Source organism: Anopheles merus, chromosome 3L (genome assembly GCF_017562075.2).
Source record: "Anopheles merus strain MAF chromosome 3L, AmerM5.1, whole genome shotgun sequence".
Taxonomy (NCBI): Eukaryota; Metazoa; Arthropoda; class Insecta; order Diptera; family Culicidae; genus Anopheles; species Anopheles merus.
The window spans coordinates 1,540,207-1,554,482 of record NC_054085.1 but is presented as its reverse complement, the minus strand read 5'-3'; the positions used below and the strand labels follow the sequence as shown (position 1 = coordinate 1,554,482).

At 38.8% G+C, this 14,276-nt stretch overlaps 3 protein-coding genes and 1 pseudogene across 3 annotated transcripts; 2 read left to right on the top strand and 2 right to left on the bottom strand.

Annotated features, from left to right (window-relative positions):
- On the top strand, positions 1-1,389 carry LOC121598287 (annotated as a pseudogene).
- Positions 1,390-1,409: 20 nt separating this feature from the next.
- Positions 1,410-2,466, bottom strand: LOC121598289. The gene is made up of 3 exons (XM_041924904.1): positions 2,101-2,466; positions 1,836-2,005; positions 1,410-1,768 (listed from the first exon to the last, which is right to left on the bottom strand). Exons 1-3 carry the CDS (start codon positions 2,416-2,418, stop codon positions 1,660-1,662), a joined length of 597 nt encoding a protein of 198 aa, XP_041780838.1. The 5' UTR covers positions 2,419-2,466; the 3' UTR covers positions 1,410-1,659.
- Positions 2,467-2,819: 353 nt separating this feature from the next.
- Positions 2,820-5,555, bottom strand: LOC121598286 (dnaJ homolog subfamily C member 11-like). Its single transcript, XM_041924903.1, has 6 exons — positions 5,322-5,555; positions 4,519-5,200; positions 4,241-4,448; positions 4,049-4,165; positions 3,509-3,965; positions 2,820-3,431 (listed from the first exon to the last, which is right to left on the bottom strand). The coding sequence occupies exons 1-6, from the start codon at positions 5,388-5,390 to the stop codon at positions 3,282-3,284; spliced, it is 1,683 nt and encodes a 560-aa protein (XP_041780837.1). The 5' UTR covers positions 5,391-5,555; the 3' UTR covers positions 2,820-3,281.
- Positions 5,556-13,465: 7,910 nt separating this feature from the next.
- LOC121598292 (enhancer of split M1 protein-like) lies at positions 13,466-14,276 on the top strand. The gene is made up of 3 exons (XM_041924908.1): positions 13,466-13,749; positions 13,823-13,984; positions 14,056-14,276. The coding sequence occupies exons 1-3, from the start codon at positions 13,719-13,721 to the stop codon at positions 14,106-14,108; spliced, it is 246 nt and encodes an 81-aa protein (XP_041780842.1). The 5' UTR covers positions 13,466-13,718; the 3' UTR covers positions 14,109-14,276.

Here is a 14,276-nt window from a genome sequence, read left to right as displayed (position 1 = left end):
ATGTCATTCAAAAAGCATCTCATTATCAGTACGCTGATACGTGTTTTCCTCATATACTACGGCGAGGTGCAGGACAGTTTATCCGACGTGCAATATACAGATGTGGACTACCGCGTGGTCACTGACGGTGCCAACCATGTGCTGGCTCTGGGATCTCCGTTCAAAAGACACACCTATCGGTATACGCCGCTGCTAGCCTACCTGGTGTTGCCAAACTTGCTGGTGCACCCGAGCTTTGGAAAGTTCATTTTTTCCCTCTTTGACATCCTAATTGGCGTGCTGATCAAGTGGATCCTGCTGAATTGCTACCGCAGCAACAAAATATCGATCGAAACGAAGCTGCTCAAGCTGGAAACCCTGAACAATCGGAACAAGTATTTGATTAAGCGAAAAAATGAAATTCTAAACAGCAACAACGAAGCGCTGCCTCCTAAGTACATCGGATGGCCGAAATCAGTGCCTACTGCTGGCTGTACAACCCGCTCACCATGATCATTGCAACACGCGGTAATGGCGATTGCGTATCATGCTCGCTAGTTCTTCTGTCGATCTACTTTCTGCTTAAGAATGAACAAACCATTGTGCAATACTTTGTCGCCGGGTTGTTTCTCGGCCTATCAATTCATTTCCGACTCTATCCCATCGGGTTCTGCTTAGCCTTCTATCTTGCCACACAGAACCGAACGCTGGAAAAATGGAACGATATCGTCCGCAGCATTCTAAAACCAAATGCAAAACAAATTGCACTCGTATTGGAACAGTTGTTGCCTTGGGTTCTACAACCGCCTTATTCTATTGGCTGTACGGATATCAATTCATTTACGAATCAATGCTCTACCATCTGGTGCGGAAGGACACGAGACACAACTTTTCACTCTACTTCTATCTGCAATATCTTAGTTCCACGTTCGACGTCACTGTGCTCGAGAAGGTTCTCACCTTTCTACCACAGCTTATACTTATCCTGATGCTAACCGTGCGATACGGGCAACATCGACAGACGCTGGCATTCGGACTGTTTGCCATCGCCTTTGTAATGGTCACGTACAATCCGGTCGTTACATCGCAGTACTTCGTCTGGTTTCTGTCCCTGCTGCCTCTGTGTGTGAAAAACTTCCGTAACATCGGCATCCGCAAAGCAGTTTTCATTCCAGTGATGTGGTTTATTTCGCAGGGTGGATGGCTTTTACCCGCCTATCTACTGGAGTTCAAAGGCTGGAACACGTTCGAATTCATTTGGATACAGAGCATCGTTTTCTTCTTCTCTAACGTACTGATTCTGCAGATGCTTATTACTAACTATGATATTGCGTACAATTACAAAATAGATTAAACCGCCTACCGCTTGATCAGTCAGTGTAAATAAAATTTTGTATTTCTACGTACTAATTTACATTTTGTTAGTTTAAAATTAGTTACATTTAGTGTTTGATGACTCGTGGGCATGGCGCATGTTCAATGAGTGCAAATGATGCATCTGCTTCGATATGGTGATGTGATTGTTTACCGTTTCCCTAATGGCCCATGTAACATAAAATCTTGCTCGTTCTTAAATTTTACTTTATCGGATGGACACACAATGTATAAATTATGTAATGTAAAATTCTAAAAATTGACTAGCATACGACATGTTTCCACAAAGCATCTATGTCGATAATTTTAGCGATACAAACTAAGCTGCTCTTTCAAATCGTCCTCGTTGATATTGGAACTATCGGCTTGCTTTTTCAAAAGCTCAAATATAGCAGCCAGCTGCGCTCGTTCAATTCTGAAACAATTGATACGAATGATAAATAATTAATCTGCACTGAGACTACTGGCTGCAATCTATTTACTCTTTTTCCGCTTGCCGTTGTTCTTCAGTTAGAGACTTTTCAATCGATTTAAGTTTAGCAGACTTCAGTTGTCCCAAGGATTCGATGTGCAGTCTTCGGGTTCTTTCATTTTCCTCCTCCAGTTCGCTGTCGGGTTCGTCCGCTGCATCATCGGTCTGCTTGTTGGCTTTCTGTGAAAGTTGCAACAAATTTACAACCAATTATTCGCCTTGTTATTTCCACGGCACGAAAGAACCTTAAATATATTTGGATTTTTATCGCTTACCGATTTTGAAGAATGGTTGTTTTCGTTTTTCTCCGGCTGCTCGTCGCGGTCAAGTGTGGCCGAACATCCCGTAAAACCAAAATAGGCAGTCAACAGTACAACACAAATAGAAATCACCATGCTAAAGATGTAGAAAGGTGAAAGATTTCTTGCGTAAATTAGTAAGTTTTCAACGTAATTCATGTTTTCCCGATCACTTTCGATTGCAAGAGCAACAAAACAATAAACAAAGATTTCTGGACAGTCGTTTGACAAGTCGAAGCACAGTGAGATTTCGTTCAATGTTTCCGTGCAAACGGACATAAATTGGAAATTCATGTCGAAAATCAAATCTGCTGGCCGTACACGGAATAAGCCCTACTTTATATTTGTACTAAAAATTGTTATACAGGCGTCCCCCGAGTTACGACGATTCGCAGATATGACGATTTTGATTTTGACAGTAAAAGTTGTCATCGAGAAGAATTTGATGTATATTTTTGAATTTCTGAGCTGATAACCGTTACACACAAATTTCCAAAGATTCCACAACTACCCCATATTGAATATCTATATCGTGTACACGACTTTTTGTGTAAAATTAATACATTATCGAACATTGTTTCAAATAAAAACACGATATCATAGATTTCGACTCTTCAACTTCGGTTATTTACTTTACATTGAGAGATATTCGACTTACGCCTTACGTTGAGACTTTTTTCCGGTCCCAAATACAGTCGTATCTCGGGGGACACCTGTACATGTGCCAGAACAATATCAAAAACGACCGTTTCACACATTTGTATTATTGAGCAGGAGTTCATTTATCCAGCAAACATAGACCATTTATGTCTTTCTTGGACACCATTTCACTTTTGTTACTCACTATCTTTACAAAAACTGATACCATATTCTAGTAGAAACTGATAAGTAGATTTGAATATCACACATTTGTCGAAAAAAAAACTAGAAACATTTTTCGGATTTTATAAACTGCTCAAGACCCATTTTGGTTAACACTCTTGTAAGCTTTAGCCGCTCGTTTGCTATTCTCTGTTTGATTAAACAACAAATTTGTATCTATGACGCACTAAAAATCGCAATTCATATCTCTACCGTGGCGACTAAATAATCGTAAACAAAGCTGTTCGTGTTGCCATTATTGCTTACTTCATTCGATGCCTTTAAAAATTGTTGGCTTATTGTTCTGCCTCGTTTGTTACTATCGGAAGACGAACGGGGTCCGTGTCGGAAAACACTGAGCTGTAGGAGTTATTTCTAAACTCGTAATCAATTTTAAGCTGCTTTTCTTCGCCGAAGCATGGATCATAGAATCCGGGCAATTCGCTCTGCAATAGTAAACAAAAATAATTACACAACATTGAACAGTATATTTTTTGCTTTGTTTGCTTTGAGTCGACCTTACCTTGCTAGATGAATACAAAGTCAATTGCGAATCTTTCACCAAACACTGCAAAGGAATTCGAACATCAATCACTAGCGGATTCTGGTGCACAAATCCCATATCGTCTGCCTCTTCTAATGACACGTTTTCAGCGTCCGAAAATTTGCCATACAATGCAGACACGATAATCAAACCTTGCCGTTTTAGTTCGTCTTTGCGAATGCGCTCAAACAATGCACCCATCAGGGAAATGGCCGATTCTGCCTCCCTTCGCTTTTCCGCCATCCGAGCACTGTTCGTCTCTTTCACCCTTTCAATGTTTTTCTGCTTCGTTGCCTCATTCATTGGATCGAAGAGCATCTTTTTCAGAACAAAATACGTTACCAGCGGTGTTACAGTAGCGTAAAACACGGCAGCGGGAATAATTTCTTCGCAAAGGTGGATGGGAAAAAGATACGTTTGCGTAGAACGAACGACCCTAGAGTGGAAATGAAAAAAAACGCACCCACATTTTTTTAGTGTTCAGAAGAATAGTGCCGAATATTAATAAAAGGGACGTACTTAATTTTAAGCGTCACACCGGATGGAACACCAACGCATACGGTCGCCGATACCGAACTGTACTTGGATACTTTCTTTTCTGCGCCGCATTCAGATAAGAAGCCAAATGTTCCGCCTCTGAAATTATAAAAAAAACATCATTGTTAGAATGTTGCAATACCACACCATACATCATCACACAGTAAAACGCACTTTAGTGCCACTCTCAATTTTAGTCCTTGTTCTAAAAGTTTTCTCGTGTAAGCGGCAGCTATGTAGCAGTGAGGAATACCCAGCGTAATTGTTACATTGCAATGATACTTTTCCGTGTTCCTTTCCACGACGGTTGACATAGAGCTTTGCAGGCCAGCATTATACGTTAGATACCCCAAGGTGTTCTTATCGAGCTGAATAGCCATAGCTACAACGAAAGTAAGCATTCTTAGCGGGCTCAAATCAACTCATATTCAACGAGACACAAATATACTTACTCCCGCTCAATCCTGGTATGATAGCGTTCGGTCGAAAATGGAACGTTGTTCCACCGGTAAGGAATATTCTATTGGTTAGGTTTCGTGAGCCCTTCGCACCCAACACTGGCCCATTGCCTGCGCCACAATCAACTTCGAACCATCCCTTGTTGATCAATCTTTTCCCAGACAGCAGGAAATTCCCACTACCCACGCCATTCTGCAGGTGGAGACTTCCGGATAACGTTGCAATCTCTGTTCGCGATAATGGAGCCTCGATCGATTGGGACATACTCATGCCGGATACCTCGATCGACGGTAGCAATCCTGTATCGTAGTATTCATCATCGTAGCGACTAAAAAAGTCGGTCGCATTGATATGCACCGAAATGTTTCCCCTCGGGTTCGTTTTCTGCTGCAGCCGGCGTTCCTCACGTTCTTGAGCTAGCCGTTCGTATTCTTCACGAATTTCATTCGGCGTTTTCGTTCGATGCACAATTTCCCATCCCTCGGTTTCGAGACCTTTAACGCCGAGCGAGTCATAGATGGCACGTTGGTGTGGGTCGGACAATACTTCATATGCCTTTTTGGTCCGATTGAACATGAGTTCGGCTTTCTGCTTGTTTTCGCCATTACCGTGTTTGTCGGGATGGAAAATTTTGCTCAAATTACGATACGCTTTACTTATTTCCTCTTGCGTAGCCTGCAATCAAAGCAAAAGGAACATGCCGGGTAGGTTAGTTTGTTGATGTAATCGGATGCCCGGATGACGATACACCGCACGTTGATGCAAAGAAACGCTTGAATAATAGAAACAAACTTACACTCCGAGGTAAATTTAGGGTGGCATAGTAATCTTCCTCCACATAATCCAAATCTTCATTATCATCCATTGTAAATAGGTAGAATTACGAGCAATTGGAAAAATACTTGTAAACAATGTGACGGGGGTAAGTTTCGAAGGAAAACAGCTGCTGACGAAGTTTCACGAAAGCACCACCAGTGTGGCCAGATTATTTTGGCGGTTTTCGGAAGGCGCATCAAAATTTTATCGGTAGGGTAGCTGTACCAGTTTTCGGCAGTGTACCTATTTTCGGCAGGGTAGCTTAACCTTTAACCTTTAAGTTGGCAACCGGATACCCGGGTATTTTTTTCAACTTCGAACTGCAATAACTTTTGATTCATTGCTTTTATTGACCTGAAATTTTTCGTAGCCTCCCAACTTTTAAGTTATGATTTTTTGGTGCAAAAGTTGTAATTTTAAACAGCCTGTAAGTATTTTATTTTTATTTTTTTTAACTTTACCACGTAAGTTGGCAACCAGCATACCCGGGTATTCCATACATTTTGTATGGAGAATGACGTTTCTCTTCTTCCTCTTTTCGTATTGTGCTTATTTTTTAATCAAATTCAGGCGATTCCAAATTTCAATTTGACCGTTATTTTTATATTAAATTCAAAAAATTAATGAATAAATAAAGTAGAAGAGAATATATGGTCGGCATTACTTGCTTACAGCATTAAAATATAGAAAGCATTGTTTACCTATGAAAATCGTTAATTTTTTGCATAAAAACGTGTGGAATACCCGGGTATGCCGGTTGCCAACTTACGTGTGTAAATCTGGTTGCCAACTCTACGGTTAAAACGTGAAATTCTGCACAAATGCGATAAAATTTTTCACAACACAACACAATTTTGTAGTGAAAGTGTACTTATTTGTTATTCACATACAGAGTTTCATACCATTTCATTACGTATTTTTTCAAAATATCAAATAAATTGAAACTGGTACAGTTATCCTAGGTTAAAACTCGAAACTTAAGTGAGTTAAAAGAAGTAAAAGCGAAAGAAGTGTTAAGCGGCGGGGGGGCTGCTAATGCGCAAAATGAAAGTTCTATCTCACGAGAACATGCATCCTTTATCTAGGATAAGGATTAGATTTGGTTCAGCGATTACACAAATGAAGGTTTTTCTGAAGTTTCGATCTGAAAATTGTACTAGGAATTCCAAGTCAAAGAAGGACTAAGATGCTATTTTTTTTCAGTGGTGGCAACCTAAGTAGCCTTAAGAAACTTTATTATTTACAGTGTTTTAAAGCCTTTAATAATCAAATAGAGTTTCTTAGAGAATGTGATATTTTTCAGCGTTACAGCCCAAGCGCCACAGATTAAGCTTAAACGACTGGAAAATAGAATATCCATAGAAAAAAAATGAAAGCTCCACAGCTTCATTGGTTTGATCAATAGATGGCGTATTACAACTCATCATTATATTGCTATCCTTTTCTTGCAATGTGTTTCGACAAGTTGCATTTTATTATGACCTATATAGCCTTCTAACTTTCTGAGCAAAAATCTATATAAATGGTCGTGTGGTTAGATACGTGGGTATCAACACCAATGACCATTGCTCAAATCTCACTTGCTTCAGTGCTGGTGGTTTCCGTTGGAGTTTAGTATTTAAACAATCGTATCGCCGTTCTAGTTCTAGCGATGCATAACTTCAACGCGAAACCATACAACAGTACAGAGGAAATGAGAAAGCTCTCCTCCAAGCGATGAAGCTCAACTGGTTGGGGTATCCCACCAACAGATAGCGCCACCAGCTTTTTTGCTATTTTTAGAATGCATGAGTCGTTTGGCGTCTGCTAAACGAAGTCTTTCTATATTCCGTTTAGGTAGAGAACTTGAGTCGTTTAGAAGCCGTTTAGTGGTCGTTTAGTGGATTTGTGGCACTTGGGAGCATAACGACGTATTCCGTTACGCTGTTTTTTTTTCGATTCGGGCCAATGTAACACACAGTGTTTTTCAAATTTTATCTACATCAGTTTCATTGTTTCAATATTCAGTTTGATTGTTTCAATATTCAGTTTCATTGTTTCAATAATAATATATTATTTTGTTTTTATTCTTAGTTGTGTAAGAATGCGTGAAAATAAATTCCCAACAAAATATGTGTATGTATAACAGTACGTAAAATATGTTTTTCTTTTTTTTCCTTCACTTGAATCTACGGTGAAAATAAAAAAATGAAAATATTTTTTTTTTAAATATTATATGCAATGAGTTTGATGGAGGATATGCTAATGAGATAAATATGCATACAAATATTTATGTGCAAAATAATATGCTCTTGATGACGATATTTTTTGAGACATACTGTACATGGTCACGTATATGGCGCGTCCATTTCTTATGTCAAAAAGTTCGTCAAGCTTCGTGTGTATTGTGTGGAGATAATAACAAAACCAAGCGTCTGCGACAATTCCTATCAGCCATTGTTAAATTTGTGTATCATCATGCTTTTACAACAGGTCAGTGTATCGATATTATCAATCTTTTCACATGAGGTACATAAGTTTTATATTTCAGCAGCATTTTCGATTCGAATAGCGTTTGGACATCATGTTTTCCGTCCACGGCTGCAGCTAACATCCATGCTAAATTAATGGAAAAAACCCATGGAATGAAAGAAACTTATGTGATACAGTGACAATATGCACTGACAAAACTTTTATGAAATGTTGAATCAAAGTATTTGTGGTGAATTTATGCATTTATTCAATAAAATAATAACACCTATTGTTGTAACTTAACGAAGATATAGAAAATGCATATAGAAAGAGAAAGAGCAATACAACCATCCCTGTCGATATTTTCGTTAAATTTGATCTTTTTCGTTGAAAATACCGGCTAAATTTTAAATTTTAACGAAACATTGACGAAGCCAGGAAAGCGTTATGCAGTGTTTTAAGCCCTGGAATTACTGCTGTATGGAAAGCTAAAAGTAATACTTTTAGGCATACTTTTAAAGGTTTCTTAACAGGATTGTGCTACTTGGGAAGTTCTTTTTCTCGGGGTTCCACGCGACCGCTTAGGGCCGCAGCAGTGCTCCATTCGATACGATTTTATCGTACGTGCTGTCATTTGATTTTCGCTGGATTATTTAAATTGATTGATTGTTTGGCTGAGTTTTATAGTTCAATCAAGGACCGTAAAGATATCAGGTCAAGTTATAAGCCCGTTTTGACAGCTAGGTGGAAGAAGAATCGACGAAGAAAACTGACAGTTAGTTTTCCGCGTTTGGGGAACGCAAGATCTATTAAGGAGAACAGGTCGATGCAAAGCCCGTTGCTAGGTTGCCATTTTCAGGTCGCTTTTGACAGTTTCATGAAAAAGTGTTTACAAACAAACGGCTAATAGTTAACGCGGAAAAGTGGACGATTTTACTATTAGGAAGATTAAATTGGTTAAATTTCTTGCGGTCAATCACTTCTGGAGAATAAAGGAGAAGTAATTGCAGTCTACTCTGTGTTCAGAAACATTGATAACCTTTTTCATTGTTTGCCATTCCGTGACCACACACCACTACCGTTTGCAACGGTCCTGCTGGAAAAACGAAATGTTTAACATGTTCAACTGGGTTAAAGAAGTCCTTTTTACTTTCAATTGAACACTGAGAGTAAAATGAAACATCCAATCGACACACATTGGTACAATATGCATACCGTCATTTACTTATAACCCGGCTACGAATGATAAATGACCCAAGTGCCACAAATCCACTAAACGACCACTAAACGGCTTCTAAACGCCTCAAATTCTCTACCTAAACGGAATATAGAAAGACTTCGTTTAGCAGACGGCAAACGACTCATGCATTCTAAAAATAGCAAAAAAGCTGGTGGCGCCATCTGTTTGTGGGATACCCAACCTGTGGAGCTTCCTCGCTTGGAGGAGAGCTTTCTCATTTCCTCTGTACTGTTGTATGGTTTCGCATTGAAGTTATGCATCGCTAGAACTAGAACGGCGATACGATTGTTTAAATACTAAACTCCAACGGAAACCACCAGCACTGAAGTAAGTGAGATTTGAGTAATGGTCGTTGGTGTTGATACCCACGTATCTGACCACACGACCATTCATATAGATTTTTGCTCAGAAAGTTAGAAGGCTTTATAGGTCATTATAAGATGAAACTTGTCGAAACACATTGCAAGAAAAGGATAGCAATATAATGATGAGTATTACAATACGCCATCTATTGATCAAACCAATGAAGCTGTGAAGCTTTCATTTTTTTCCTATGGATATTTAATTTTCCAGTCGTTTAAGCTTAATCTGTGGCGCTTGGGGAGATCCTTGGATGGTATCAGTCATGTAATATTCTAATTGGATTCTAATTCTTCAAATATTCTAACAAGAATTGAATGTAAAATGCTGAACAAAACTCTCATTCACTTCATACCAACGTCCATCGCTAAACATAAACAATGTTCACTTTAACTGTCAAAATTTTCCCATGGCTTTCTGTCAATTTACTCTAAGCGCTTCGACCTGTTCTCTTTCAAGGACCTTGGGCGAACGCTTCAAGTTCTCCAAGTAAAATTTCCATTTTAAATCACGGGCTGTGTTCTAATAAACTAAAATATTCACCCAAATTGATCTCCACCAAATATTGACCATGCAAAACGTAAACAATCCATCAATACATATACAAGCGGAAAACCATCTGTCAAAATCAGAGCACAGGGGGGGGGATCGCCAAAAGCGCTATAACTACACCTCATTATACATTCCACCTTGAGTTCAATGATTAAAAAATTGAGATTTTTTCCTTCAAACCCTAGATACATCGGTATTTCTGGTCACTTTGCCCACAGGTCAAGGCGAGCTTTTTGACGGCCACTGTCGCAAAACCGTCGCAAAACGTCAAAACCGACGTCACAAGTACTTAAAACCGACGTCGCCAGCGAGGGAAACTGGAAACGATTTGGAGGCGCTGGTCAAGGTGTGTTTATTTAGAAGGTGAATTATTAGCGCATTTGCCGGGCGCCATCGTTGAGTATTGTTATGTCGAATCGCATACAATTTTCTATACCCCCCTCCAACCCTTCACGATTTTAATACCGGAGCACGCAGTATTGTTGTGTCAAGTCGTGAAATGTCAATTTGCTCTGAAGCACTTCACCTCCTAATATCCATACACCTTGGGCGCTGGTGACGGTCGGTTTTGACGTTTTGCGACGGTTTTTGACCTTTCGTGTGAGCTTTTGCCCTGCGGGCCACTGTGGCCAGATTATATTGGCAGATTTCGGCAGGAGCACTGTTGAGAACGCAACAATTTAAATTTAATGAATTATTTTAACGATCAATTTCGTTTTAAGCTTTAACTGCCGACAGCGAGATTCAAATTCAAAATTAAATGATTTTCTTTGACGAGAAATTCTCGGAATCCACACAACTGACATTTTTTACTTATTATGAACAATGTTAACGGATAAAGTTTTTAATTCAAAAACATGTAGCATTTTTCAAATGCCAGGCAAACAAACGTGCATCAGCGCGATAAGTAACAAATAACCGCAGGACTCCACACAGCATAACACGGAGCGCAACATAACAATTGACAGCTACCAAACGCTTTGAAAAGGAGGTAAAGCGTTTCATTACCTGTCGGTCATCGCAGTAGGCTGGTAGTTTTTCTACGAGCAATGAGCTGCCTACTACCCAAGCGCCACAGATTAAGCTTAAACGACTGGAAAATAGAATATCCATAGAAAAAAAATGAAAGCTCCACAGCTTCATTGGTTTGATCAATAGATGGCGTATTACAACTCATCATTATATTGCTATCCTTTTCTTGCAATGTGTTTCGACAAGTTGCATTTTATTATGACCTATATAGCCTTCTAACTTTCTGAGCAAAAATCTATATAAATGGTCGTGTGGTTAGATACGTGGGTATCAACACCAATGACCATTACTCAAATCTCACTTGCTTCAGTGCTGGTGGTTTCCGTTGGAGTTTAGTATTTAAACAATCGTATCGCCGTTCTAGTTCTAGCGATGCATAACTTCAATGCGAAACCATACAACAGTACAGAGGAAATGAGAAAGCTCTCCTCCAAGCGATGAAGCTCAACTGGTTGGGGTATCCCACCAACAGATAGCGCCACCAGCTTTTTTGCTATTTTTAGAATGCATGAGTCGTTTGGCGTCTGCTAAACGAAGTCTTTCTATATTCCGTTTAGGTAGAGAGCTTGAGTCGTTTAGAAGCCGTTTAGTGGTCTTTTAGTGGATTTGTGGCACTTGGGTGGTTACAATAATTTTATTTAAAGTTTTGCATGCGACTTTGCGATGGGGAGGGCATTTGACTTTCGCCAACGCAATACATGCAATACAATGTTTTAAATATAGTAAAATAGCTCCATACATTTTCACGCGATAATTTTTTTATTTTGTTTTATTCGTTCTTCTTAATTTGACACAAATCAGTTGGTTTCCCTTTAAACTATTTTGGGGATATTTTCGATCAATCTATATGACATGGCATGACTTGTCCATAAAGCATTTTCATAATTACTGACTCCACGTTTGCTTCGATATTTTTTCAGCCGTTACGACTTTTGTATCATCCCCGGAATATCCGCAATATCTTTTGCGGCGTGGAAGGATAGGGTCTTCAAGAAGCGATATTGATCCTTTTTTTTTGTTATTTTTTGACCAATCACATTTTTGGCCATCTATTGCCGATTCTCAAATGAATAAAGATTACAATTAGCTTTTAAAGCAGGTATCATCAATTTTGAACCAAGCTTAGATGATATAATTACAGAAAAATAACGATAATACCTAAGAGGTTTCTAAAAGTTTAAATTGTAATAATTTAAGCGCAATGATAAAAAACCGCATTCTCCTGGCTCGCGGCATTTGTTCATTTACTTAATTTGGCCCTTTACCTCAAAAGTTTGCCGACCGCTGATCTAAAAGATCCACATTATGCTTTGTCAACCGCTGTGCAACATTTGTATAATCAATAAAAACCGAACATTGTGATCCGCTGTACAAAAACAAGCAAATAGTACCGCTGTACACAACTCAGGTATCACACGTGTGCTTGCTTTTTCGGATTTTGTTCGCACGATTTTTTACATCATACAGATTCAAATTCGAATTCAAATCTACAACAAATAGCTATCTTAAAAGTGTGTTTCCTATATCGCATCTATTGCGATCAATAATATTTTTGATCAAATTAAAATCTTTAACTAACATGACTATCGGGGGCGGTCCCGTGGTACAGTCGTCAACTCGAACGATTCGATAACATGCCCGTCATGGGTTCAAGCCCAGAATGGACCGTCCCTCCGTAGCAAGGATTGACTATCCGGCTACGTGGTAATGAATTAAGTCTCGAAAGCCTGTATAGGCCGGCCGGCATGTCTGCGTAGGACGTTACGCCAAATAGGAGGAGACTAACATAAAATCCCACGAACTCAATGTACAATGGAAATCCTAATAACAAGTACACCTTATAACGAATTTTTCGCAAAACGGCAAAATCTAAATGCTATTTTAACGTGTGAAACTTGCGTAACGATCTATGTTATTTATGTTCCTCCAACATTTTGTAGGAGCTAATTTTAAATGAAGATCGTGATCGTCTTACATTGAGCATTTCTCTAATTTAGAATATTCCTCAGGCTAAAGAGAGATATTCGAAATTATTTATTTTTTTCATTTCCTTTTTTTCAATTACCAATTTTTTTCCAATTTCGTTGAAATTTGCCATTTTTTGCCATTATGCCTGCCCACTTGCGGTTTTGCAACCAATTATTAACCTTTTATAAAAGGTATATGGAAAAGAGCCGCCCGCAAACCGATTTTTTCTCGACATCAAAAATTAATGAATTAACTTTGATCATATGATCAATTATCATTTACGCTAATACTCATACAAGTGCTTAACCTCCTTCTGTTGGACGTTATAGCACCCATCCAAGAAGCTTGCGGGCTGCATGTGACCCACGGGCCTCCGGTTGCTCATGCCTGCTACAGATTATCTCTCTAGTGTACAATATTCATTCACATTATGTTTTGTTTTGTTAAGGTTAGTTGAAACTGTCTACCATAAAAGTGAAATGATATTTGTAGCCTGCTTTTTGAATGCGAACAACATTCAGATAGCAAAATAACATGGTTTATACTCAAAAGATAACTTCTTTTTAGTTTAATCACTACTAAGTTACCCAACGCTTGAAAACTCAAATAACCTGTTCGTTATCGGTGAGCGTTAGCATACCTGTTGAGCAACGTTGCGGTGCAACATTTGCCAATTTGCATCCGCAGCTATAAAAACAAACCACGCTGATGCATTCTTACCAGTGACTAACTAACTAAGTGACTAAATACAAAAGCGAATACAATAATCGAAACATGGAAAAGAAACTTTTTTGCAGTACAATCGGTAGGTTTGGAGGTGAATGAAGTGCATAATGAAATGAGTTACAATTATAATTTCGGTTGTGTTTCCATTGCAGTTGTACTTTTGCTTTTGCAGCTAGGGGCTGGTGAAGACAATGAATGTACCGCCGCTTGTCCTCATATACTTGACCCGGTGTGTGCGACTGATGGACGAAATTTTAAATACTTTTCCAACAGATGTCTACTAGAAGGTCACAATAAATGTGAGCCAAACAATAGTAAGTAACAAATGCTTTCAATTTGCAGAAAACAAACGTAACACAATTAATTGATTTTCTCATTGATGTAGGATTCAGAGAAGTTGACGAAAGTAACTGTGACGATGATGATTGGCAAAAATAATTGACTGAAAATCTGCCATAAACCATCGATTGTTCTTGTTCCGCCTTTCAGCTGTTGGAAGAGCATGTTGTTTTCTTAATTTTTATTAACTACGCTTGAATGAAAAACCAAATAAAATAAATTACTCACCCGTTATGGTGCGCGTAGTATGACTCATTCTGTCAACAT

Coding starts and splice junctions, on each gene's coding strand:
- LOC121598289 (XM_041924904.1), bottom strand. CDS start 2,418: ATGAATTTCCAATTTATGTCCGTTTGCACGGAAACATTGAACGAAATC. Junction 2,006..2,100: donor ACAACCATTCTTCAAAATCG/GTAAGCGATAAA, acceptor CAACTTTCACAG/AAAGCCAACAAGCAGACCGA. Junction 1,769..1,835: donor CAACGGCAAGCGGAAAAAGA/GTAAATAGATTG, acceptor CAATTGTTTCAG/AATTGAACGAGCGCAGCTGG.
- LOC121598286 (XM_041924903.1), bottom strand. CDS start 5,390: ATGGATGATAATGAAGATTTGGATTATGTGGAGGAAGATTACTATGCC. Junction 4,449..4,518: donor CATACCAGGATTGAGCGGGA/GTAAGTATATTT, acceptor CTTTCGTTGTAG/CTATGGCTATTCAGCTCGAT. Junction 3,966..4,048: donor GGTGTGACGCTTAAAATTAA/GTACGTCCCTTT, acceptor TTTCCACTCTAG/GGTCGTTCGTTCTACGCAAA.
- LOC121598292 (XM_041924908.1), top strand. CDS start 13,719: ATGGAAAAGAAACTTTTTTGCAGTACAATCG. Junction 13,750..13,822: donor ACTTTTTTGCAGTACAATCG/GTAGGTTTGGAG, acceptor TTTCCATTGCAG/TTGTACTTTTGCTTTTGCAG. Junction 13,985..14,055: donor TAAATGTGAGCCAAACAATA/GTAAGTAACAAA, acceptor TCATTGATGTAG/GATTCAGAGAAGTTGACGAA.